The 26,821-nt window shown below is 54.3% G+C and overlaps 1 protein-coding gene across 2 annotated transcripts in view; it reads right to left on the bottom strand.

Moving 5' to 3' along the window:
• Positions 1-26,821, bottom strand: part of PCSK6 (proprotein convertase subtilisin/kexin type 6) — a gene marked incomplete at its 5' end in the record, with an annotated part of 102,777 nt that overhangs the window by 51,856 nt on the left and 24,100 nt on the right. For both annotated transcript variants that reach the window (XM_081124518.1, XM_081124519.1), the window contains 5 exons: positions 3,743-3,831; positions 6,319-6,395; positions 8,033-8,176; positions 8,657-8,767; positions 17,997-18,101. In XM_081124518.1, the coding sequence (XP_080980644.1) occupies positions 3,743-3,831; positions 6,319-6,395; positions 8,033-8,176; positions 8,657-8,767; positions 17,997-18,101 (526 nt within the window). The remainder of the gene's footprint in view (positions 1-3,742; positions 3,832-6,318; positions 6,396-8,032; positions 8,177-8,656; positions 8,768-17,996; positions 18,102-26,821) is intronic.

Raw genomic sequence — 26,821 nt, 5'->3', positions numbered from 1 at the left:
GAAATCACAGGACAATAAAAGCACAACATTTGAAAGTTAAAAAAAAAAAAAATCAATGGATGAAATTAACAGATCCAAAATAAAAAGGATCAGTGAACTTCAAATCACACAGAGAAAAGGAAAAGATTTTAAAAATTAAACACAGTCTCAATAACCTTTGAGCTGGATCAAGTGATCTAACAACTATAATTGGTGCCCAAAGAGAGGGGAGAGAAGACAGGGTTGAAAAAATATTTGAAGTAATATTGACAAAAACATTTCCAAATTTTTAGAAAAACAAAAAACAACAACATACTAGGAAGCACAACAAACCTCATGCTCGATAAAAATGAAGAAAATCACACCAAGGACAGATAGAAAAACACATTATAAGAGGACTCAGTCCTCACCAGTTTGGTTCAGTGTTTAGAGCACTGGCCCACGGACTGAAGGGGCCCAAGTTCAATTCTGGTCAAGGGCACATATCTTGGTTGCTGGCTTGATCCCCGGCCCTGGTCAGGGCACATGTGGGAGGCAATTAATTCATGAGTCTCTCTCACATCAATGTGTGTGTCTCTCTCTCCTCCTCCCCTCTCCCCGCCCCTGAAAAGCAATGGAAAAAATATCCTAGGGTGAAGATTAAAAAAAATAAATAAAAAAAAAAAAAGCAACCACATTTCATAAAGGGGAACAAGAGAAGAGTGACATCTGACTTGTCATCGAAAACAATGGATGCCAGGAGACAAGGGAAAAACATTTTTAAAGTGCAGAAAGAAAAACACATCACATCAGAATTCTATGTCCAGCAAAATTTCCCTCAAAATGAAGATAAAATAAAGACACTTTCAGATAAAAGCTGAGATAATTTCTCAACCGCATACCTGCACTTCAAGAAATACTAAAAGAGATTTTCAGGCTGGAGAAAAACTGAAAGCAAATGGAAACTGAGGCTAGAAAGTAACGAAGAGCACTGGGAATGGTAATTATGTAGGCAAGTACACTTATGTTCATTTTAAAACTCCACTGTACAAAGCAAGAATAACAATGCATTGTGGGTTTACAACACAGAAAGTATACACACAGAAACAAGAGCACAAAGGATGAGAGTGTGAATTTAAATAATGTTTTAAGTTCATACATTACACAGTCATCTATTATCCAGCTGGATTGGATAAATTAGGATATACACTTTAATCTCTTGAGCAACTACTTAAAAATGTATATAACACAGTATGGCTCCTGGTCAGCTCCAGGAGTATGTCAGAGAAATTCTCTGCACACTCCCAGAGGGAGGCTATGTCAGGGGTGCCTGAAGGTTGCAGGGTCCAGGGCTGGGCTTGAAGGAGGGGACCCCCTCTGTGGAGAGGATGGAGCTGTGCACAGCAGCTTTGGACATGTAGCTGTCATGGGTTCCCAGGGTCAAGTCACCCTCAACCTCACACACCTGCCTCTCCTTGGCCAGCCACTGCACTGTCCTTGTCCGTGTGTCCTGCTCCTACGGTTTCCTCAGTTCTTTCTCCATGCCCAGCAGGATCCCCCCATGTCCAGACCCTGTGCTCTCGTGCTTCTGCCCTCTGAGCGCTTGTCCTGAGGCTCCCGGCCTGCCTCTGTCATTCCAGTGCTTGCTCCTGTATTGTCTTTGGTGTTGGCACTACTCAAAGACATGCTGAGCTGCTGGAGACCCCAAATTGTGCCTGTCGTCTCCTCCCCCACCAGTGACTAGCACAGTATTGTACGAGCAGTTCATGCTCAAATACATCAAATGCATTAATTAAAAATATTCCTTTTCCTGGGCCCTGCAGTAGAGGTGCTCTCTCTAGAATTTGGGAAACTTGGGTGGACAATTTTGCAATAAGTACAGGGCAAACCCAGCGAGAACAAACCACACTGTGCTTTCTCAGGAGGTCCTTCAGCTTTGTCACTCCACTGACTCCCTGTCACAGTCCATGACGTAAGTGGAACCCACCTTCCTGACTCCAGAGCCCTCTAGGCCAGCGCTTTAGTTGTCACACCCTCTGGGGATCTTGTTATAAAGATCCTGACTTGGTGGGGCTGGGCTGGGGGCTAGGAGTCTGCCCTTCTAACAGCTCCCCGGTGACATCAATGCTGCCAGCCGGGGACCTTGGGGAGCAAGACTCAGACAACCCTAAAGATGGCGTCTACTCCTCACTCAAAGCAACATAAATCATTTTTGTTTTGCTTCTGAGAGTTTCAGCAGGAAGGACAGAGTGGCTCAGAGGCTCCTGCAGACACAGCCCTGAGCGAATGCTTTCGCCTACGGCACTTGACATCACCGTCACAACAGACCTGGGGAGGCAGCTGCATCACTGCCAACCTAGGCTCAGAGAGGTTCCGTCAGTTGTCCAAGGACACACAGCCAGAGCATGGTGGGAATGAGACTGGCACGCAGGTCAGCCTGCTCCTACAGCTCATGGGGAGACTGCTCACCGAAAGCTCCAGGAAGAACTCACATGATCCAATGTAAAAGAACTTTCCGTGAAGGAGCCTGGCCAGGTGACAGCTTCCTGACTGGTTGTGTGGGACACACCCTTGGCAGTTAATGCTGTCACAGAATGACAAATCCTGGCCACTTCAGAGATGTCCAAGGGAAAGGGTGGGCAGAGTCCTAATGACGTCAAAGCTGGGAACCCGCTATTCAAAACTCAAGTTCTCTAAGGAGTGGGTGATGCGGGGAACCCCCGGCCCCACCTCCCCACTTTGCACTGCTCCCAGCAGAGCTGGGGGCTATAGCAACCCCACAAAACAGAGCAGCAGGCAGGGCAATGCCCTGGGCAGGTGGCACCCGGCATGGAGCAATTTCCAGCTGAGAGACAGATTCCTGGGGGAGGACAGCAGTGCCCAAGGCTCTGTGGACCTGCTGAGGACCATTCCTGCCCCCAGCACACACCCGCTCACTTCCCAGCTCAGCTGTGTGCACCTAAGAGGCTCTGTGGAGAGCTCGCTGCCAGGCTGCCAGGCTGCCAGGCTGCCAGGCTGCCAGGCTGGGGTGGGGGACAGGAAGGCCTGGGACTCTGCTATAAGCCCCGTCCAAGCAAGGCGAGCTTCACTCACACGTGGAGAAGCTGAACGACAGGGCCCAGGCGGCCAGGGTCAGGCAGGGCCCCTTACAGGGACCTGGGAGAGCTGAACCCCTCGGGTGAGTGAGATGGGGCAGCTAGGCTCGGGGATGCGTCACGAAGCACAGCGGGGTGAGCCGGCCACGGTCACGGGTGGCCTGAGCCAAACAGAGAACGCTAGCAGCCCAGGCAGGTCTGGGGGACTCTGACAAGAGTCCTCTGGCTGGAGCTGAGGGGCGGGGGCGGGAAAAGCGGGTTGGCCGGGCGTGAGCAGGGGTTGGGGCCAAGGCAAGGCCTCGATCCCAGGCAGACCAGAGGCCCCGCTGGGAAGTAACTGGGAGCCAGGGCAGGACCGGGCGGAGGAGGCAGAGCACGTGCCTTTTAGGGCGAGTCTGGGTGACGGTGGTGACTCAGGGGCCAGGCTCGCAGGACCAGAGTATAAAAGAAGGTAACTCTCTATGAAACCCGTGATAGCTTTTCAGGCAAAAAGGTCAGCAATGCCTCTGCCTCCCGGCCCCGGGTGTGCGGGGCCTGCCTGGCTGAGGCTCAGGAGGCGTGAGGCTTCACGCCCGGGGGTCTGAGGCGGCCTCCGAGGCCAGCAAAGGGGGAGCTGCGGAGACCAGCAGAGCAGGGCGCCCCTGGCCCCCCGCCCCCCGAGGCTCCCGGCCTCGCGCCCCGGGCCTTACCCCCGATCTTCGCGTTGTGCGCGATGCCCACGATGCAGTAGGAGTTGTTGGCCAAGGCGGCGACTTCCCCTGCGCAGCGCGTGCCGTGCCTGCAGCGAAGGGGAAACGGAGGGAGGACTCAGCCCGGCGGTTTTATTCTTTTTTTTAAGTTAATTATCACCCAAAGATTTTTTTTTTCTCCACTGATTTCCAGAGAGAATAGAAGGGAAGGAGGGAGGGAGAGAGAGAAGCATCGATGTGAGAGAGACTCATCGAGTGGCTGCCTCCCGCACGTGCCCTGACGGAGGCGGGGATCAGCCTGCGACTCAGGTACGTGCCCTTGGCCAGGGATCCAACCTGCAACCCTTGGTGCCCAGGCCAGTGCTCTAACCACTGAGCCGCACCTGCCAGGCGAAGCCCGGCAATTTTAGTGAATTCAGCACGTTGCTCAGGCCTGGTGCAAGGAGAGCCGGTTATCCCCGTGCCTGGGGATGACACACAGTGACATGGAGGCTGGCTTCCGGCGTCTCCCATCCTCACGACCCGGGAGGGAGCGTCACGCGACGCTCTGCGCAGCCCTGGGCAGCCCCGTCCCCTGCACCTTGGAAATGGTGAGTGTGGCTCAGGGGCCGTCTCTTCCCGTGCCCATGTCAGACTGAGGGCTGCTGCTCCCAGGGCCCCGGCCCCGGCCCCCCAAACTCTGCATCCCCGGGACTAATGACACGTTGCTTGGCACCGACAGGTGCAGCGCCAACACCTGCTGGGCCCCCAGGACGGAAGGGAGAACAACATGAGGGCCTCTGTCCTGTGCCCGGTACCCGCTGTCCCCGCGCTCACCCAGGGCGGCCCTCCCATCATTCCCGCGCCTTTTACGCAGGAGCCAGAGGAAAACACTCTCAGTGGAACGCCCAACTGCAGCCGAGGGACTAGGAAGAAATTGCCAGAAAAACAAATTGCTCTCCTCAGTAATGACCCCACTGCTGTGCTGCGCCCGGTCAGCCCCCCCGGCCGAGGCCAGGACGCTCGGGTTTACACAGCGCCTCTTTGAGAAGTGTCCCCAGGGGGTCAGAATCAGTGATGTAAATCTAAAACCACCTTTAAAAATAGCCCGGGGCCTGCGTGCCCTGCAAGGAGGCCTCCATCCTTCTGGGAGCCGCATGCAGCCCCAAGGCCAGGAGCCCAGGGTCTCACCAGGATTACTCCCGCCCTTCAAGGGTCACTGCGTTGTTGCTGGGTCACTGCCCCTTGCCCTGTGGACGTGGGCTGGGCAGCGAGGCGCCCTGCACCCCAGGCGAGCTCGCTGCTGAGAGGGAAGGGCACCTTGGGACGTGAGGCAGGGCCAGCAGCCCTGGGCTGGGCCCCCGCTGCCCGCGGTGTTGACCACGACAGCCACCCAGCGTCGTGTGGGCACCAGCAGCGCGCCCAGGACGCGATCAACCGCGGGGGGAGCTGCTGCGCTGATAGGACGCATCTTGGCCAGCGCCGTGTCAACAGTGGGGAAGAAAGAAAGCACTTTTGTTCCTTTCCTGTAAATATTTTTTGGGGGAACGCTAAGAGCTCAGGGCATGGGACAAGCAAACAGAGAAAGGACAAGCAGGACACAGCACAAAAAAAAAAAAAAAAAGTCCCAGGACCAAGTTTGAGAAACTGGACTCTGACCCCCGGGGCTGCTGTGGTCAGCGCCCCAGTCGCCTGATCCCTTGTGACCCCACCACCACCTGCAAAGCGGTGATGACAACCTTGGTGACTGCGCACCCGCAGTGTGGTCTTCACCTGTCACCTCTCTGCCCCCACCCCCAGCCCTGGGAGGGCGGGAGCGTCCTGTCCATGGGAAAGCCTTTAAGACACAGAGACCCAGCCAGGTGACCCAACTCACACAAAGCCGCGTGGCCAGGGTGGCTGGTCTGGGACTTGAACCCAGGTTTCCTCAACATCACTCCTGCCCCTCTGCCTCCCTCATCAGAAAAGCTCAGGCGTGTGACCCACGGGCTCAAAGAGGCCCCCCCCAACTGATGTCTTAGCTGCTGGTTGCAGGACCAATAGATTTAAGGGGTTATTATTTTAAAATATTCTGACAAGTTGTCAGAATATTTTAAAATGACAACCCCTTAAAAATCCAAGATCCATTTCTAGCTGACCAGCAGAGGCTAAATTCACAGAGGCTGCCCTGGCTGGTGTGGCTCAGTGGTTAGAGTGTCGGCCCGCACACCCAAGGGTCATGAGTTCGAATCCCGGCCAAGGGCACGTACCTGGGTTGCAGGTTCGATCCCCAGCCCCAGCTGGGACCTGTATAGGAGGGAACCAATCAACGTGCTCCTCTCACATTGATGTTTCTCTCTCTCTCTTTCTCAGCCCCCCCTCGCTCCCTCCCTCCCACTCTAAAAATAAATGGAAAAAACAAAAAATTAAAATTAAATTCCCAGAGCCTGCTTTGAACCTGGGGGCTGTGCCGGGCCTGGCTCTGGCTCCTGGGTAGGCCCCAGGCCCGGCTAGGCGGCCCCATCCCCTTGCTACCATCTCTTCTGTGGGCTTGTCCACTGGGGGTTCTTCAGGGAGCGGGACGGGGAAGCCAGGAGAGGGGGGACCGCGTGACATACTTGTTTTCATTGCTGGCATCGTATCGCGGGGATGGGTCATAATCGTTTCCGTTGACGTCATAACTTGCATAGGGATCCTACGGAATAAAGCTTCAGTGAGTGGCACAGACAGAGGAGACCTGAACGAAATTATCATCACACCTCCACTGGAAGACGGAAAACTGGGCACTTGGTACGGTCACTGTGGCTGTCACCCTACCTGTGTTTTCTTTCTCTCTTTCATTTTTTTACTGAATTCACTGGGGTGACATCGGTTAATAAGATTATACAGGTTTCAGGTGTACAATTCTATATATCTCATCTGTATATTGCATCTTAGAGGTGTTTTGATTGTGGTAAAATACACAGAACAAAGCTGACCACCGCGGCCACGTTCAAGGGCGCGGTTCCCCGACACCCAGTCCGCTCACACTGCTGCGCAGCCGTCACCGCCACCCATCCGCAGGGCTCCTCGCATCTTGCGAAACGGAAACTCTGCCCCATTAAACACTAACTTCCCCCACCCCCCACCCCGGCACCCTCCGTTCTCTGCTCGGTCTCTGGGAACGTGGCTGCTCTACACACCTCACAGGAGTGGGATCAGACAGGATTTGTCCCTTTGTGACCGGCTCGTTTCACTTAACGCGATGCCCTCAAGGTTCATCCAGGTTGTGGCACGTGTCAGAGCTTCCTTGATCTTATATTTTTAACATATATTTTTGTTTTTATACTTGTAATCGCGGTATTTAGATAATTTTACATCTTCCATTTAAAACGTATCACGAAAGCGCTCTGGTGTTGCTGACAGAGGCTTTAAAACTGTCATTTTCAAGGGCTGCCTCACTGTTTATCAAAAGGATCTGATGTGATCGAATGAACCGCTGTTAGGCACACGGGCTTCCTTAGAATATTGAAATGCTGGATATTGAAAGCACTTAGCGTACTTACTACGTGCCAGGTTCTCTTCCTAACGTTTAAGAACCCGTTTGATCCTCACAAGGCCCCTACGAGACAGCAGTCCCATTATTAAGCCCATTTTACAGATCGCGACACTGAGGCCCAGAGAAGTGAAGCGCCTTGCGCAGGGTCTCAGAGCTAAGAAGCCGCAGAGCCAGAACACGCAGCCGGCTAGCCTGGGCCCAGAGCCCACGTTCAAACACGGTTACTTCCACGTTGATCATGCGGGTCTGACATGTTTCTGAGTTCTTTAGATTCCAGTCCTGGAAATATGTGCAACTCCACAAATGAGGGACAAAACGACTCTCTCTGGAGGCGGGCGACCAGTGGGAGTTTGTGTCACCAAGGCCCCCAGCACGATTCTCTGTACTGTCCAATCTTATAAGAGGGGAAATTCACTTTGCCTTTTAAATTTGCACAGTTGATTCTTGAACAACGTGGGGGCCAGGGGCACTGACCCCACGCTGTTTAAAATCCATGCACTGCTTTTGACGCCCCCAAAACTTAACTACTAATAGGTTCCTGTTGACCAGAAGCCTTACCGATAACACGGTCGATGGACACATATTTTATTTGCTATATTATAAGCTGTATTCTTACAATAAAGTCAGCCAGAGAAAAGCAAGCTATTAAGGAAATCATACAGTGACAGTATTTATTGGGGGGGGAAATCCGCGTGTAAGGGTCCCCCGCAGTTCCACCCCGCGCTGTTCAGGGGTCACCCGTGCTCATTTAATGACAAGCGTGCCAGGCACGTGGGCGCCGAGGCGTGACTCACATAATTTGGGGCCAGGTCGGGGTGGTTCCTCTCGATGCCGTCGTCCAGGATGGTGACCACGACGTTCTTGCCCGTGAAGCCCCGCTTCCAGGCCGCCTGGACGTTCATTTCCGAGCGGCAGCGGCTGTTCCTGTCCTCGCAGTGCTGTATGCGGAGGGACACACGGACACTCCTGACCCGGGGCGGACCCCAAGGGCGGCCCCAGCGGAGGAAACGCTCCCTCGCCTCCTAGAGCAGAGGGGCTCTTTCTCCCCGGTTTCCAGAAGAGCAAACGTGGGGGGCTCCACATGCTGTTTCTGTCCCTGGCACTGGGCCCTTTTCCGAGGACATCCTCTCTCCTTGGGGCCTCTGGCCAGGGGCTCATGGTCACCACCGAGTTAGCCCCACAGCCTCCATCCCATGGCCCCCCTGCTCAATGAGGCCCTGGGACACGTTTGTGTCATTTAAACCGGAATTCACAAGGAGCTGGGGCCACCCTGCATGAAAGTGGGGTTTACACTCAGGATGCAGGGCATCTGTTTGGAGTTCCTGGGAAGATTTAGCTTCCTTGGGGGAAATGAACCTGTCCCCAGAAACACGGCCACTGCAAACGCCCGGGGGACACAGAGGTCACGCCCCACTCACCAGGTACCACATGTTGGACCAAATAGGGTCGTTGAAATGAGGGCCCTGGGGGTCACCTCGCGCCTGTCTCTTCACCCTGCGCTTGACTTCTTGCTGCTGGAGCCACTTCACCTGTGGGGGGGAAACGCAGTTAGGATTCGTTTTAAAAGCGATCTCCTGATATGGAGCCTCTCCCCACGGGTGCCACAGGTGCCTTTTTCATGAATGTCTGTGTCATCTTAGACGTCTTCGATGGGAAGTTTCAAGGAGACATTTTCATTTCAAAATCACCATGGTAGAAAAATGAGAACTTGTCTGTGTACATGGAGGGGAAAACAGTAGCATTCTGATAGATTTTGAGATCATTCTACTAAAAAAAAAAAAAAGGCCTTGCCCTGGCCAGTGTGGCTCAGTTGGCTGGGTGTCGTCCAGTGCACTGAGTGGTTGTTAATTCCATTCCCCGTCAGGGCAAGAATGAGGGTTGTTTTTTTTTAATATATCTTTATTGACTTCAGAGAGAGGAAGGGAGAGGGAGAGAGAGAGAAAGAGAAACATCAATGATGAGAGTCATTGATTGGCTGCCCCTGCATGCCCCCTGCTGGGGGTCAAGCCCGCAACCCGGGCATGTGCCCTGACCAGGAATTGAACCCCTATCACCTGGATCCAAGGTCAATGCTCAACCGCTGAGCCACGCCTGGCCGGGCAAGAATGAGGGATTTTTCAGAGCAGGATTCCAGGAGCCGAGCTGCCTGGATTTCAAACCCAGCTTCATGCTCACCAGCTGTGACTCAGAGCAGCCAGTTAACCTCCTAAGCCTCAGTTTGCTCATCTGTACAATGGATCACCATGGTATGTCACAGGGGACACTAGCATATAGACAGGTATGTATTAAGTGCTCACATCAGTGCCTGGCACATGGCTGCATTATTGTATGTGTGTGTGCGTGTAAGAGAATTTTAAGCTGGAAGAAATTTTTCCACTTGTAAAAGGTCAGGGGTAAAAGAATCCCCATGTCCTGAACAGAAGCATTTTTTGGGTCCTGCTGCTGTGGTCCCACCTGAGTCACCTCCATTCCCCTGGACGCTGAGACTGAACTGGTCAGGATGGGGGCCCTGCTCTCGAGTTTGTGCCTGGTCGGGGGCCCCACCTAGCAGCCCAGAGTGTGAAGCAGGCTCTGAAGAGGCAGACAGGGGCCCCAGGTGGGGGAAGTGGGGGGGCTGGGAGCCTCAAGGGTGGGGGCAGTGAGGGCCAGGGTGACCTGGAGGCCACCCAAGGCTGGCGAGCCCAGAGCAAGGCCCGAGGCCACAAGAGCCACTGCGGGAGCCGCCTGAGGGACTCAGGCAGAAAAAGAGGCACCCGAGGACTGAAAGGGGCAAGAAGCTTGCTCAGCCCTCCCTTCTCCCCTCCCCGCAGTGTCCTGAGGGCAGAAAGCCCACCACCTCCAGACACAGCCTCACAGTCAAGAGTGGGGACTGACCCCAATGGCACCTTTGGTCCTGGACGAGACAAAATGCTTAGAATGAACTATCACAGCGTGTCCCACCCCCATGTGTCTAGAAAACACCAGCAGATCGAGTTCCTCAGAAACGCCATGAGGTTAGGCACCTGGACAAGCCTCAGCCCCACATCCTGGATCATTTATAATCCCCACTGAGAGACAGATGCTTCCGTGGAAAATAAAACTATTCAACGAGAGATTTCGCTCATCACACCCTCTGATGGCATTTTGCGAGCTCCCTGTATATTACTGTCTGAACCAGAAAGCTTTTCCCTGGCACGAAACACCTAAGGCAGTATTTCCTAATCTGCTAGACGTCTTATTATACGAGAGAGTGGTGCATAGATCACTCTAAGCTCCGGGATGCGCCCCTCCATCTGGCCAGCGGACTCCCCATCCGTCTTACTAACACCCAGGGCCGTCGGCTGCTCTGCCCACTGGGCAACACCTCCAGTTACAGAGACAGAGGTGAAGGCTCCTCCTCAAAGCCCAAATGGCCCAGCCAGTGTGGCTCAGTAGTTGAGCGCTGACCCATGAACCCAGAGGTCACCGGTTCAATTCCCAGTCAGGGCACAGGCCCGGGGTGCAGGCTCCTCGATCCCCAGCAGGGGGCGTGCAGGAGGCCGCCGATCAATGCCGATCAATGACTCTCATCATTGATGTTTCTCTCTCTCCCTCTCCCTTCCTCTCTGTGAAGTCAATAAAGATATATTAAAAAATAAATAAAGTTTGACCAAATATAGCAGGCTAACTTTTAACTGATAATTTTGTATGGCCCGCAAATGATGTTATAAATATCCAAATGGCCCTTGGCAGACAAAAGGTTCCCCACCCCTGCTCTAACTATCAATATAAAAAACACAACTTTTCTACAGGAGATGCTCAGACTTCCTCTTGGTCATAAACGCGTGGGAAGAGACAGTGGGACACATTTATCCACCCTACTAGCCACGGATATACAACTTGAAAAACAAATCCTAAACCCAAGCCAGCCTGCAAATGAGTGAGCCTGGGGCAAAAGAAAACACAGGGTGGGGCAAACGTAGGTTTACAGTTGCTTGTATGGAAAATAATGCAATTAATAAATAACCATGCAGGAATAAGCTGTGTTTCGTGCACGCACGACTGTAGGCCTACGTTTGCCCGCCCCCGTGTGTTTCGTGGCTAAGTCTGTGTGGTAAGAATTGGAGTCTTCTAGGTGCGTCCCTAATGTTCTTGTGAACTGTCCCCTTTCAAAGCCTCCCGATCACCGGGCTGAAGGAAGGGGGGCCTCCCGATCACCAGGCTGAAGGAAGGGGGGCCTCCCGATCACCGGGCTGAAGGAAGGGGGGCCTCCCGATCACTGGGCTGAAGGAAGGGGGGCCTCCCGATCACTGGGCTGAAGGAAGGGGGGCCTCCCGATCACTGGGCTGAAGGAAGGGGCAATACTACTCCCAAGAGAGTTCCTTTCATTCTAGTTCCGTCTCACCAGGTTTTGTACTGGGTTGACTGGTGGCCTCCTAAAAGGTATGTCCACCCAGAACTTGGGACTGTGACCTTATTTGGAAAAAGGGTCTTTGTAGATATAACTAAGTTCAGGATCCGAAAACCAGGTCATCCTGGGTTATCTGAGTGCGACCTAAAGCCAATGAGTGTCCTCAGAGGAGGTTTGCGGCCCTGAGGGAGAAACTCCCTTTGTGGAGACGGAAACGGGGATGGGAGCGGTGCTGTCACAAGCCGAGGATGCCTAGAACCACCGGGAGCCAGAGGAGGCAAGGAGGGACCCTCCCCTGGAGCCTAAGGAGGGACCAAGGTCCCGCGACACCCTGATCTTGGAATTCCAGCCTCCGGAGCTGTCACACAACAAATCCCTGTAGTTTTCAGCCGCCCAGTTGTGGTCACTTGTTACGGCGGCCTAGGAGCCTAATATAGGATTAAATCACAGCCTTGACCAGGGCCGAGACTTTGAATGGTCTGTGTCACCGCTGAACCCTTTGAGACGCGTCTCCTGCGGTCGTGGCCTGCTCGGAACGAGTGCTGAGCGGGGCGCCCCTTCCTGGACGCCCTCTGCCCGGGTCCCTTCTACATGCCGGCACCGCCCTGTGACAGCTGAGAGCTGAGCGCAGATGGCCCCCCGCGCTCCTGGGGTGCAGCGGGAGGGCAGATGCTAATAATCTCACCCACCGAGAGTACAACATGCAGGGCGAGAAAGAGCAGGTCAAGTCGAGGGCTGCGGGCAGCTTCCCGGTGCGGGGACAGAGGAGCTGAGACGGGAGGGTGAGGAAGGGCGATGGGGGGACAGCCGTCTACGCGAAGCCTGCACAGGGGAAGGAGTGAGGGGCATCGGGGGGGATTTTAAAGCAGGAGTGGTGGGGGGTCCAGGGGGCCACAGGGAAGCCAGACCAAGGAGGGACTGGGAGGCGGGGTAGGACACCCAAGGGACAGTGGCACCATCACACTGTCATTTCATAGGGACCCTAAGTAGGGTGGAGAGTCAACTTGTGGGGCCAGGAAGCCCACAGCAAGCTGGTGAGGGGGCAGGGCAGTGGTCGAGGTGACAGGCAGGAGCTCGGCGTAGGGCAGGGTATGGGACACAGGCAAGGTGACGTTGACAGGGGGTGGGACAAGTGCGGGGTGAGGGGCTGCTGCTCAAGTCAGGGTGCAAAGGTGGGGTCAGAGGTGGCGAGCAGGGCCTGGAACACGTTCACTTTGAGATGGCATCTGGGTGGAAGTGCCAATCCTGCCGATGAGCTAACCAAGCGCCGTCTCTTAAAGCCTCTTTTAAAATCCAAACTCTTGGCCGATTCGGAACAGCCACTGTTCCCCTAGACCCTGGAAACGCCAAGGGACAGCTGGAGACCTCTCTGGTCCCCGGGAGGCGGCCCTCCCCTCCCCTCCCCCGCCCCCAGACCGGGACCCGGTTCGTCGACCCCAAGATCAATCTGGTCACTTTTGGTCTCTGAGCCCGGACTTGGCAGGAACTGCTTGTTCGTTTGCACTTGGGGTGGTTCTAGCACACACGCGGTCAGATAAGCCTCCAGCTGCGGCTGATGGAAAGATCTGCCCCGGGGCCGCATCACTGCTGGGAAGAAACCCGATTAAACTCGGGGGGCAGGGTCCCACCCACGGAACAGGACGCACGCAGGCTGGTCCTGGACATCACGGCGCTACGGCGAGGCCTCGGCTGGAGGCTCCACGGCCGGAGGAGCCGCCTAGGAACATCTTTATCTATTTCTGTCACCCATCTGGCTGCGACCTGCAGGGCGGGGAAGGGCTGAGCCAGGGTCACCCTCCTGAAAGGCGAGGGCCAGGAGGCCAGGGCAGCAACAGGGGACCGTGCGCCAGCTTGGAGCGCAATCAAAACAAGTAATTTAAGAAAAATTCGCGTGTCCTTGCCGCTATTGGCCGGGGCTTCTGTAGCATCCGCCCTTCTCCAGACTTTTGGCCCAAGGACAAGTTAAAAACAAATGCTTTCAGTTTGCTTAAATGACAGCCTTTGGAAAACCCAGCGACTGATGCTGTGCGCTCTCCTAGGGAAAGGGCTGATTGACACAGCACTTGGAGCAAAATGCACCCCCCCTCCCCATTTTTTAAAAACCAAAAATGGTAAAACAAACAAACAAACAGACAAAAAAGCAAGTCAAGGTAATTAAGGATGGAAGGAGGGCCGGTGACTGCAGCAGCCTGAAATCCAATTCCTCCTCCTGTGTTTTGTTTTAACAAATGGACACGCTTTGGGCGTTTATGGGAGGTGGGGGTGGGCTGCAAATTCCATCCCTTATCAAGGCGCTTCCATACGGCGGGACTGGAGCTAATTAAAGTGAAATACTATCTGCATCCGACCGAGCTTCATCCCAGGCCCTGCAACATTCATTTCCAGTTCGGTCATCCCAGCACATTGCGACTTGGCGTTCCCAAGACTCCCAATAATATTAAATCATCTTTTCCTTTTCATAATCCTATTAAGGACACAGCTCCCCCAATGCTAAGCTGTCTCAAAAAGGCTCTGCTAGTGTAGGAAAACGGCCTCGTAAGGACGTGGAAAAGATAACACTGTTTAAAACAAATTAATAGTCCTGGCCGCTGTGGCTCAAGGGTTAGAGTCAAGGTCCACACACCGAAGGGTCACGGGTTCGATTTCCGGTCAAGGGCACGTACCTGGGTTGCAGGTTCGATCCCCTGTCCCAGTTTGGGCGAGTGTGGGAGGCAACTGATCGATGTGTCTCTGTCACATCGATGTTTCTCTCTCCCTCTCTCCCTCCCTTCCACTCTCTCTAAAAATCAACGGAAAAAATATCCTCAGGTGAAGATTAACAATAACAAAAACCCCACAAATTAATAATTAATAAACAAATACATTTAACATAAAAAAGAAAACGAAAACATAACACTAAATACTTCTCTAAAAGAGCTCATTTTGCCCAACAGTTAATGGGAACCACAAGGCCGAGTAAACACGAGTGGCCCGGACAGCTAGCGGGTTTGGTCCGCCGTCGGCAGAGGTGGTCCGGCCGTGACCCTGAGGCTGTCCCTCGGCTCTCCCGGGGGCTGGACACTTCACTGAGCTGCGAGACACACTGGCCAGCAGCGGGGAGGCGGCCGGCGGGCCCCGAATGCACAGCCTGCTCCCTTCCCCCTTTCCTCTTTATTGGCAGGATGCTTTGACAGCGGCCCTGCCAAGAGTTCATTAAGAAGCCCTGCGGAAAAGAGTTTTATGGGGGAAACCTAAGTGCCGCAGCCTGCGCCTGGGAAGTCTCTCCTTACTCTCATCTCCTTCCTTCCAGGGCACAGATGATTACTGGCACTGTTTTGCCCGCAGACTCAAACTGAATATAGGACTTTAAACGCACCTAGAGGAGTGAACCCAGGAGCTCGGATGCTGCTGAGGCAGGTCTGGGGCCCTCCCACCCCACTCGGAATCCTTCTAGTCCCTCCGGCCTGGATCGCACCCCTGGGCTCCAGGCCCTGCGCCAACATGAGGACCCACTGGGTGGGCATCTCTGCATCCCCCAGGGCACAGGGCCCCGTACCCAGCAGGTGCACAATTATTTTTGTTTCCCCCATTGATTTCTGAGAGAGAAGAAGAGTGGGAGGGGGGGGAGAGAGGGAGGGAAACATCAATGTGACAGAGACACATTGGCAGGTTGCCTCCCCCACACGCCCTGGCCAGGGGCCGGGGAGCGAACCTGCAACCCAGGTACGTGCCCTTGACCCTTCGGTGCCCAGGCTGACACTCTAACCACACCGGCCAGGGCACAACAATTACTATTTTTGGAAGGAAGACAGAGCATTGGAGTTGAATACCTTTAAAAGCTGTAAAACTTAGTCGCTAAAACGAAGAGGCTGTTAAGCCGCCTCTCTCGACTCTGCCTCGGTTCTAACGGTTGAGAAAGGGCCTGCTTTTCAGACGCCCCAGGCCTTTCTCGTCGCTTGCCTACGCTGGAGCACAGGGCTCCCCTTGCAAAGAGCTGCCCTCGTAACCATCTGTGTGATAACAACTGAACAACTCCGAGGACTTCAGGTGCACACCACGCGTGTCAGCTTCACCAGGCAGCTCGCTCCTGCTCGAAGTGAAAGGGGGGCGGGCACGGCAGCAACTCCCTTCTGGAAGCGTCTCCACTCCGGGACAGACAAGGGACCACCGTGCACTTCAGCCCCGCCCTGCAGCCTCCAAGAACCCACTTCTGTGGTGCTCAGTCTGTGCACAGCGTTCCCCTTCCTCCCGGAGGGTGACATGGGCACAGGCACTGGGCCTGCTCGCCCTTCTCCAGGGCCCCCTTCTGCGGGAATCACCCAAGACAAGCTGGCTTTGCTTCCAAGAGAAAAAATAAATTCCAGACCCTCTGAGAAACATCCCTTCAAGTTCCACGAAATGAACACACGGAGGTATAACCGTAGCCTCCCCTGATCGGGTGAGAGGCATTACGTTCAAGGGCCCAAGCACAGCGACCCCTCAATAAACATTAATTCCTCTCCCTGCTCTGAAATAATAATGGGACGAGCTTAATGTTTGAAATCGATCTCCTTCTATCTTCCCACCCACTCACCCCTCATAAAATGAATTCAGAGATATACACGAGACCCGCCTCCCTCGGCACAGCCCGATTCCCTGAGTGGGTTCCCCGGGGACCCCTTCCTCGTGTGCGGAAACCAGAGCCACATGGGGTGATGCCCTGGACGTGGGTGTTCCAGGGACAGAGGCCAGGGATAAACTCTCTCCCACCTACCCCCAGTGTGGTAGATACAAAAGGCACCGTGACTGTTAGTGGGGTGGCTTGGGACAACACCAAGGACCCACTTCTCCATGGAAACTATATTATGTGTGTCCTGTGGGAACAGCTGAAATAGCACCACGTGCCAGCGTGAGCCCAAATGCACACTCGGCACGTTGCTCTAAGGCCACATCTCTGCTGGCGTTGCCACCGCTTCTCCCATGAACTTCATTTTCCACCTTAGCTCTCACCAGCATGTGCTCTACAACAAATACTTATTTTATTTAATGCCTCAGCTTCTATGAGCCTGCCACCCCCTCCAGGGGCCCCACTGTGGACAGAGCCTGAAATGCTGCAGGGATTCCAAAGCCACCTGTCCAATGATGGGAGTCATCTAAGGCCCACTCAGCCATCCTAATGTTTTTAAATGCCTTTATTGATTTTCGAGGGAGAAGAAGGGAGAGTGAGAGAGAGAAATATCGATGTGTGAGAGAGAAACATCGATCGGTTGCCTCCTGTTGCACCCTACTGGGGATCAAACCCACAACCTGGGCATGTGCCCTGACCGTGAATCGAACCGGCGACCTTTCAGTGCCCAGGACGACACCCAACAAACCGAGCCACACAGGCCAGGACCAGCTGAAATTTTTAATCTTACCGAGTATCTGTTGACTGATATTTGTCCAATATTAATCTTGAATCTATGCAGAAAGTTCAGTGAACCACCCAACAAATAGGGATTATATTAAAACTTAAAATGTCAGCCTCTTTTCCAATTCCATGTATTTTCATATCAAAGATCACATGAACTTTTTGCGGAAAAATAAATGTTGTACTTACTGCCCAAATTTTAAAATTCATTTAAGTGTTTAAATAACCATTAGGACAACCACAAAAACATCCAGTGACCCAATCTCAAATTCATTATTAAAATACTCGTTTGAATTGCCTCATCTTTTTGCCTTTATGGGTAAGAGTCACATATTTATCTAATTCTGTAATTACTATGTATGCTGTTTATTTTTAAAAATTTATTTTATTTTGTTTTTCTATCACCATTTATCCCTCTGTGCCCTCTTCTCCCTCAACCCACCCCTCTCCCCTCCACAATCAACACACTGTTATCTATGTCCATGGGTCCTTTCTGTTGTTGATTTTTAAACATTAAAAATATCAATAAATCACCCAGCCAGCGTGGCTCAGCGGTTGAGCATCTACCTAGGATCCAGGAGATCGCGGTTCGATTCCCGGTCAGGGCACAGGCCCGGGTTGCGGGCTCGATCCCCAGCAGGGGGTGTGCCGGAGGCAGCCGATCAATGACTCTCTCATCATGGATGTTTTTCTCTCTCTCTCTCCCTCTCCCTTCCTCTCTCTGAAAATAAAGACATATTTTTTAAAAATCAATAATTCTACACTTACTTGACTGTTGCTTCACCCTAAAATCAATAACTTAAATTCTCAAGTGTGACAAGAGACCCAAACATTTGGAACATTCAGATGGTCCGATACGTAGCTACGTGTCGGGCTTGCTTCGTTCAAAGAGAATATGGGAAACTAACAGCTCTCGGGAATCGCACTCACATCCAGGCTCGGCCACTGTTAGAACCACAGGCCCAAAGGCACAGCCAACGACACTCTAGGAAGGTGTCCTGCCCGGGGAGCAGAGCTGTACCTGGGGGTCCATTCGGAGGAAGGTGTGAGGGCCTCTGCTACTCAAGGTGGATCTCTTGAAGGTCTTGCTGTGATAAAAATGGTAGTAATTTTCCAGGCTTCCGATCTGCAAAACAAGAAACCGGATGCCACTAGTTAATACAGCCCCACAAACAGCTCCAAAACCCTGCATCCCACTAAAGCCTTCGGGGACCTTCTCTGAGAGGGGAAGCGCCCACCAAACCTGGACGTCTGTCCTCTCTTGGCCAAGTTCCGTGGACGTGAATTAGTGTTCGCGTAGGGTCAAGCATCCCTGAAGCTGCTAAGTTAGTGTCATGTCAGGTCTACTCCAAAATATTCATTTACAAACAAACTCTCTCCTTTCCGCCCCAGGGGTAAGCTGAAGTGTCTAAGAGTGAACATTCGTGCTCAAGTGCGACACGGAGGCCAAGGAAAGCAGCGGACCCGTCTGCCTGGGGACCGTGCAGGCGTCAGCTGAGAGCATCCAAACGCCAGGGTGTCCCGCCTTCCGGCAAGGGGCAGGTTGTCAGGACACATTTCAGCTTCAGCATCGGGACACTGCTCTCAGAAGACCCGTTTCTTGCCCTGTCACCGGTTGTTGAAAATAGCTAGTGAGTCACCATCCTGGAAAGGGGGGGCTTTTTCAACAAAGATGGACCAGATATGGTGCAGGCTCTCCAGATGCCCTTTTCAGGTTCAACCACCCCAATTTCTTTCCATCTTTGGATTAATAGGTGAATTTAAGACGAATTTAAATATGAGCGTGGGTTTTCGGTCGGGTAAGGCTAGTTCAATCCCTGCCCACTCCCTTCACCATTACTGGCCATGCCATTTTGGGCAATAATAGTTCACCCCTCAAATCTCCACTTGCCCCGTGGAGGTAAGTCTGCCCAGCTCACAACCGACTTTGGCTGCCTTCGTCGCACTCACAGCCACTGTGTCTGCTGTGACCAGGCCCCCACAGGGGCGACCCTACATCTTCCCGTAAGAAGATAAGGCAGAAAACGCCCAGAGCGAGCCCCCAGGCCAACACCTCCCGCAATCCTGGCAGCCTCGCTGCCTCCTGTTCTTGGGCTTCAGGAGACACCCCTTTGCCCTTGAAATAAAACGCTCCCTTTCCCACTTGAGCTCGCTGCGGTGTGTTTCCGTCGCTTACAACCACAGGGCACCGAATACCAGGACAGGCCTGGGGACTGAGCGGGTGCCCGGTTTAGTGCCTGGAACCCAGTGGATGCTGCGCAGACGCTGGCCGGTTTGGGGAGCCTGGGGTGTCTGTCTGGTTCCTCTCCAAGGCCTTCCATCCCCCTCGCTGGGTCTGGGATGCTTTAGAGTTTGGCCCAATTGGGGTCTATATACCCCAGCGTGACCCCTTCCTGTGGGGTGGCCTGGGCTTAGACCCCTCTGCCTCTTAGTTTGCTTACGAGAATGACTACTACGTCTAAGGGCCGCCCCGAGACAAGCCTTATATATAGACAGAGCTGGCAGGGCCCTGGCGGGTGCACGCGCCCCATCACTGGTCTCCCGCAACCACGGTCCTCGGTTCGTTTTCTACCCCGCGACGTTTTCCCTGCCATTGTCAGCCTCGCTCTCTCTGCCCTGTTTTGCACAAAAGCGCTTTTAGTTCTCCTTCTACACAGCAGTTGCCTCGCTCGCTTCTTCCACACGGTGAACTGCTCTGCACGTCGGGGGGGGGGGGGGGGGGGAGGCTCCTGCCAGTGCGAGGCCGGAGCCGTCTTTTAGCGACGGAGAGGGTGACAGTGTCCAGCCCACAGCAGGGTGTAACCGGCGTGTTTGCTGCCCAGCCGCCGCCACCATCCCTGGGAGGCGTTGCGCAACTTTTGGTCTTTTTAACTCCGGGCATGCGAGCCGATTCCAACGGAGGGCCGTGGAGGAAATGAGTTGGGTGACACGTGCCAGAGGTCAGCTGCCCCTAGGCAGGCTCACGGCAGGGTGGCCCTGGAAGCCGGTCAGGGCAGCCAAGCCTCTCGTCCGAGGCCAGTCCCAAGGCCATCGCCCTCTGCCTCTGGGCCACTGTGACCATCCCCAGCTATGGCTGAGAAATCCGAGGGAGAGCAGCAGGTTCTCACAGTGCTCACCAAGCTGCTGGGGGGGGAGGAGGCCGTAGAGGGACGTGGCACATCTGTTTGGAAACTGCCGTCCAGCTCAGCCTGGGGGCTGAGGGGCTGGGAAGAGCCACCCCCAATGCAGGGAGAAGGGAACACCAGCCAAGGCCACCTTCCTGCCCTCACGGAGCCACCCGCAGAAGCTGGCATTTGTTTCAGAGAAGTGGGGGGAGGGGCCAGGTCGCTGGCTATTCACAAATCTGGAAGTGCCCCCAAGGGTCTCTCCCGCCATCCCCTGGGTCCTGAGGGGCTGGGGAGCACCCACATTCCTTCCTCACGACCAGAGATTTGAGAATCAGGCCAACTATAGGCCGGACAGTGTGGTTCAGGGGCACAGGACAGAAAGGGCTGCCTGACCCTGGGTAGGAAAAGGAGCGGAGGACGGACCCGCATCCTAGCAGGGCGTCTAGACCCTACTTTCAAGGCCCTGACTCCCTGGTGCTCAGGCGCTGTCTGCAGAGGGATTAATATGACACCCAAGGTGGGGGCTCTGTCTGTCCCCTCAAAGCCTGTAGATATGCTGTGGCTAATACACACTAATTCCTTAGAGCAGGGGCCGGCAAGTGATGGCCCAGGGGCCAAACCTGGGCCACCTCCTGTGTTTTGTTTGTTTGTTTGTTTGTTAACTGTCACCCAAGGGTATTTTTTCCATTGACTGTTTTTTGTTTTCTTTTAGAGAGAGTGGAAGGGAGGGAGAGGGGGGAGAGAGAGAGAGAAAGAGACACAATGATTGGTTGCTCCCCGCACGCACCCCGGCCGGGCCCCGGGATCGAACCTGCAACCCAGGTACGTGCCCTAGACCAGGAATCAAACCTGTGACCCTGTGGTGAGTGGGCCAACGCTCCAACCACTGAGCCACACCGGCCAGGGCCTGAGTAAGGAAATATTCTCATTTGGACTTAACATCTGCGTTGATATTGAAGTTGCAGAGTCCTGGCCGTCCTGGGCTGCGGTCCCTCGGCCGTGGCCTGGGCGGCAGTCACGCGGGCCTGGCCACCACCCCACGCGCTCCGGCCCCCGCTTCTCACGCCGGTGTCTGGCCAGCTGCCTTATAAGCCCAGGGGCAGTGACTTGGGCGGAATCCTGCTGTCTGGGGGCCTGGCCGCCTCCCGGGCCTCCCTGTCCTTGGGAAGGTGAGAGACCCTCCCGGCCATCGCCCGGGTCCTGCTCGGCTCTGCCACCTCTGGGGACCTCAATGGGCAGCTCCTCAGTGAACCCGTCTCTGGCCTGCAAGGTGTTGTTCTTTTTAAGTCGTAACATAAAATTCCCTAAGTGCCTTTCCCCCCCTTCCTCGCCCATGGTCTTTTCAGAACTGGGGCCCATCTCTTAGCACATCGCGGAGCAAACGAACAGCTGGCCGCGCACGCAATGCTCGCGTCTCTTTAAATTATACGCATTAGTTGATAAAACTGGTAACGTCATTAAAGCATCATTAGAAACCTTGCTAAATATTCTGGGCCAGAGCACTGGAAGAAAGGAGATCAAAGAGCCCCCAGTGAGGAGGGCTGTAGGGGGTTTCTCAAAATATCTACATAATGTACACACCCTGGGAAATGCGGGGGGGCAAACAGGCTTACGGCTGTGAGAAGGGGGAACAGGGCACCCCGTATTCTAATTTGTTAATCACTGGGTTGCTTCCCACGTGAAAACCTGTAAACCGACTTCTGCCCCGCCCTGTGCGGACGGCCCAGAGGAGTGTAGGGTTATCAGGGACCTGTCCCTCCCTCCTGCCGTGTCCCCATCACTGAGGTCCCCAGCTCTCAGCGGGGCTCCTGGCTCCTCCTAAGGGGCTGCTCGCCCCGCCCCAGGCAGACGCGGGGAGCTCGGATCCCACCGCAGCCCCACGGGGCAGGTGCTATGACTACCCTCATCTTGCGGATGGGGAAACTGAGGCACAGAGCGGTTAAGTAACTTGCTCAAGACAGCAAGCAGAGTCCGGATTCGAACTCATTGTCCGCGTTCCTAACTGTCACGCCGGCCTCTTTGACACAGTTACGGCGCTAGTTGCGTGGGGGGCCCACTCGTGTTTCTTGTCCACAGCGGCAGGTCTGTGCAGCTGTCACCCAGGGGCTGGGCCAACGCGCACCGGCCTTCATTCCAAAGCAGCGATCATGGGACGGTCATCATGGCCCTGCACATGTCTGTTCCATCACGCCTGCGAGTGCGTGTGGGTGGATATGTGTGCTTGTGCATTTATACATGTACATGGATGTGCGAGAGTCTATATGTGCGTATCCAGATGTGTGTGCATATATGTACGTGTACATCTGTGTGCATGTGTCTGTGCGAGGCTCACAAATAAACGGCTCTGGGCCCGGCCGGGCGTGGCTCAGCGGTGCAGCATCGACCTAGGAGCCGGGAGATCGAGGTTCGATTCCTGGTCAGGGCACATGCCTGGGGGGTTTCGGGCTTGATCCCCGGTAAGGGGCGTGCAGGAGGCAGCTGATCAATGACTCTCTCATCATGGATGTTTCTCTCTCCCTCTCCCTGAAATCAATAAAGACATTAATATATATATATTATATATATATGAAAATGGCTCTGAAATGCAACCAGGCAAGTCTCTGGCTTTTTCTCACATCCGAGCGGCCCTCCTAGGCCAGCACACGTGAAGGTCTCCACAACTGGGACAGGACGCCTCTGCCGGCACAGGCCTGGCCCCCTCAGCATCACCTTCTGTCCTCTAGTGACGCTGCCATGTGTGAGGGATCCGACCCTTACTTGCTGCTAATGTCCCACCAACAAGGCAACCTCCCACTTCATTTTGAACCATCGCCTCAGCTGTCGCTGCCTCCAGGAAGCCCTCCCGGACCTCCCACACGTGGCTATTATAGCTCATGGCTCTACATTCCATCCAAAGGGCCCAGAAGCCTTCATTCAGGGCAGCAAACCAGCCTCAGAGAGGAAGCGCCTCGGGGACCAGTGGGGATGAGTATAAACAATCGCTAAGCCAACCGGGCAAAAGCCAAGTGTGGTGGAGAGAGGCCTGGGCTGGGGGTGTTTACAGGAAGAACCTCTCTGGTCATGTTTTTTCCTGCAAATATGAGCACAGTCAGCTTCAAACGACCTCTCTGCTTATACAGGTTGGGTGTGAGGTTGGAGGGATGAATCAGGGGGAGCTGCCGGCGGGGTCCCACCCTGCCTTCCCGAAGGAACACAAAGGAGGGGAGATCCCAAGGAACAGAGGAGGGGAGCCCCGACTCATTTATCTCGTTTGATTTGCAGCAAGGTCGCCGACGAGCAGGCCGAGTCCACCCCAAACGACATCCGATCGTTCCAAAGGTCCACCCACCCGCTCAGGCCTCCAATGGACGTGACCTCAGTCAGATGCAGGTGCAGTTCTGTCAGCCCTGGAGTCAGCAAGCTGGGGGGGTGGGGGATGGGACACACTTTGGTCAGGCCTCAGAAAGACTGCCCTGCCTCCCTCCCAGGCCAGCAGGGTTAGCCTCGCCTCAGGGGAACAGCTGATAAGCAGCCGATGTCACAATTCAAGGTCTCAGAATGAACACGCTGCAGATGGGGCTCCTGACTCTGCAAAAAACTATCCGCTTTATCACTCCCCAAGCCTGCCCTTAGCTGAAACAGATGTTCTTTCTGTTGTTGCTGTTCTCTTTTCTTTTTTATAAAACATTTTTCTTTCTATTTAGTAATTTGAGAGAGAGAGAGAGAGAGAGAGAGAAACATCGATTTGCTGCTCCACTTATTTATGCATCACTGGTTGATTCTTGCATGTGCCCTGACCGGGGATCGAACCTGCAACCTTGTGTATGGGGACGACGCTCTAACCCACTGAGCCACCCGCCCAGGGCCTGCCACAGATGCTCTGAGCCCTGTCTGCTCGCAGCTTCTGCAGCTTTAGGTCCTCCGAGGGCCTCGGCTTTCGGGGAGGAGCCTGTTTGAAAGTTGCAGGCGTCGGAGTTCAGTTATATAACGTTATTGATCCCAGTGGGTCTGCTTAAGAAAAACACAACTAATTAGAGCCCATAAAAACCTACACACCAAATTAATTCTGCCTTGCTCTGCTGACTTCCGCCTGAAGAAAGTTATAAATATACGGTAGATGGGCGCTGAACCTATATTTAGCCAGCCCTGGGTTACCTGGTATTTATAATTAAGGAAGTCCAGAGAGAGAAAGAGAATGGACAGTTTGTTGTTATTTTTTAAAGTAGTAAAAAAAATTAGAAGCCCTGCTTCCCATTTTGGTCACATACACACAGCAACGTTCTGTTATTGCGATAATTACAATTCGGACCCAAGGTTAAGATTCTTGCACAATTTCCTAGGCTCCTAAACTTTCTTTCTCCAACACGCGCTCACCCGGAGCGTGCAATTAAGCTGCCTGACTTCCTGCAGGTTCCTGAAAAAGCTTGTTTTACTTGGTCAACTTCATTTGCTCTTCCCTGAAGCCCAAGGGTCTGGCTTCAGATGAGGGCCCCTGAGTTAGATACCTGGCCCCCGCCTCTGCCTTTGACATCCGCAGGGAGCCGTGTGACAAACTCTACAATTTGCACTTGGAAGATCTTCGTTTTTAAATCACTTACTGGCAGCCCTGGCCGGTGTGGCTCGGCGGTTAGAGCGTTGGCCTGTGCACCGGAGGGTTCTGGGTTTGAATCCCGGTCAAAGGCACGTACCCGGGGTGCAGGTCTGAACCTCCGCCCTGGTCGGGGTGCGTGCAGGAGGCAACCAATCGATGCGTCTCCCTCACATCCATGTTTCTCTCTCTCTCTGTCTCCCCCTCCCCACCTCCCATCCACTCTCTCTAAAAATCAATGGAAAAAATTTCCTTGGGTCAGAATTAACAATAACCAAAAAATAATACAAATCAATCATTTACTGGTGAAAGCTTTCTTTATGGCTGTCTGGAATCAGTTCATTTTACCAGATTTCCACACCCAAGCCCCTTTTGTATTCGTTTTTGTTGCATTGTAACTGAAAAATAAAGACTCCTTCTGAAAAATAAAGTCAGTCCCAAAGCCACCACGTGGGACACAGCCCGGCTTCTGGAGTGTGGGAGGGGGGGACAGAGGGGACGCCTGGGGTGCCCAGAGCAGGAGAGGGTGTCTCTGCCAGGAGGGGTCCTGGGTGAGGGCTGTTACTCTCAGTGAAGGAGCCCAAGCAGGGCCAGGAGGGTGTCACACGGGGGGTGTAGACAGAACCCACGGCAGACAGGCCACCCGCAGGGGCCTGATCAAATATGGTGACACAGCCTCATACATCAGGGCAGGGAGCGCCGGATTTCTCCCTGTCGGGAAGGAGGTGGCACAGGGAAGGAGGAAAGTGGAAGGAGCTCTGCAGTGCTGGCCTGCGGCTGGGTTTCCTCGTGAGCGATGGGCAGGAGGTGGGGCGGGAGCCTGGGGTAACCCAGTCCTGCCAGGCGCCCCGGGCTCTTCCTGAGACGCTGACACTCCGATTCTGCACAAGCTCTCCCACGGTTTTTATATTGGCAACTGATTTTAATCACGTTAACCGCCCTGTGAAGCCTGCATGACACATGCCTCTAGGGGCTGGCCTTCTCCGCAGAGGTCTCCCTGGAAAGTTCTCCAGGGAAGGGAAGCTTGAATGGAGCAAAGCACGACCGTGACCTTGGGCACCACTGCCGGGCACAGCACACCCGCGGGTCCGAGGACAAAACTCCACTGAGCCCCCGGGGAACCCAGGCAGGGCCCGTCTGGTCCCAGAGGCTCCCCAGCAAGAGGGGCCGGCTCTGGGCTGCAGTTTGGGGCTGCCCGACTGAGGAAGGCCGTGAGGCTGCAAAGTTTGAAAAACATGAAAGAGATCATTGTCCTCATGAACGAAACGCTCACAAAATGCAAACTTTAGCCCTGGCCAGTGTGGCTCAGTGGGCTGGGCATCGTCTTGTGCCCCCAAAGTTTGCCTGTTCGATTCCTGGTCAGGGCACCTGCCCAGGTAAGGGGATCAGTCCCAGGTAGGGGCCACGCAGGAGGCAGCCCATCAACATCGTCTCCCTCTCCCTCTCCCTCCCTCCCTCCCTAAAAAATCAGTATTTGAAAAATGCAAACTTAAATGCCTAAAACACTCTCACTTGAAAGCAGCTATCCCAAGGGAAATTAAAAAGTATTTTAGAAATTAATCTTCAAATTTTTCACTTTAAGAAATAAGTCACTTTTATACCCAACAGAAGCAAAAGTAGGGGCTCGACTAGGTATGTGCGCACCAGCCAAAAGGTGGCAACGACCCGCACGGCCACGTCGGATGAAGGGGCCGCAAAGCGCGGGCCACCCACACCGCGTGGCGTCACTCAGCCCTGGGGAGGGAGAGCCCGGCACACGCTGCCATGGATGAGCCCCGAGGACATTACCCTGAAAAGCCCGTCACAGAAAGACAAATGCTGTGTGACCGCCGGCGTGAGTGTCAGCTTCGCAGGACAGAAAGCAGGGCGGCGGGTGCGGGGCCGAGGGAGGGGAGGCGGGGCCTTAGTGTTGAACGTGCGGAGTTCCACCCTGGGAACAGGAGAATGTTCTGGGGACGGATCAGTGTGAACGTGTTTGCTGCCACTGGACTGTGGGCTGAAAAATGGTTACGATGGCGTCCTGGCCGGTGTGGCTCAGTGGGCCGGCGTCACCTTGTGCACTGAAAGGTCGCCGGTTCAATTCTGGGTCGGGGCACAGGCCCGGGTTGGGGGCTCAGTTCCCATGCAGGGGGCAGCCGATCCGTGTTTTGCTCTCACATCGACGTTTCTCTC

This window comes from Miniopterus schreibersii (assembly GCF_964146895.1).
Source record: "Miniopterus schreibersii genome assembly, chromosome: 22".
Lineage (NCBI taxonomy): Eukaryota > Metazoa > Chordata > Mammalia > Chiroptera > Miniopteridae > Miniopterus > Miniopterus schreibersii.
The sequence above is the reverse complement of the archived record's forward strand: the minus strand, read 5'-3'. Positions and strand labels throughout refer to the sequence as shown.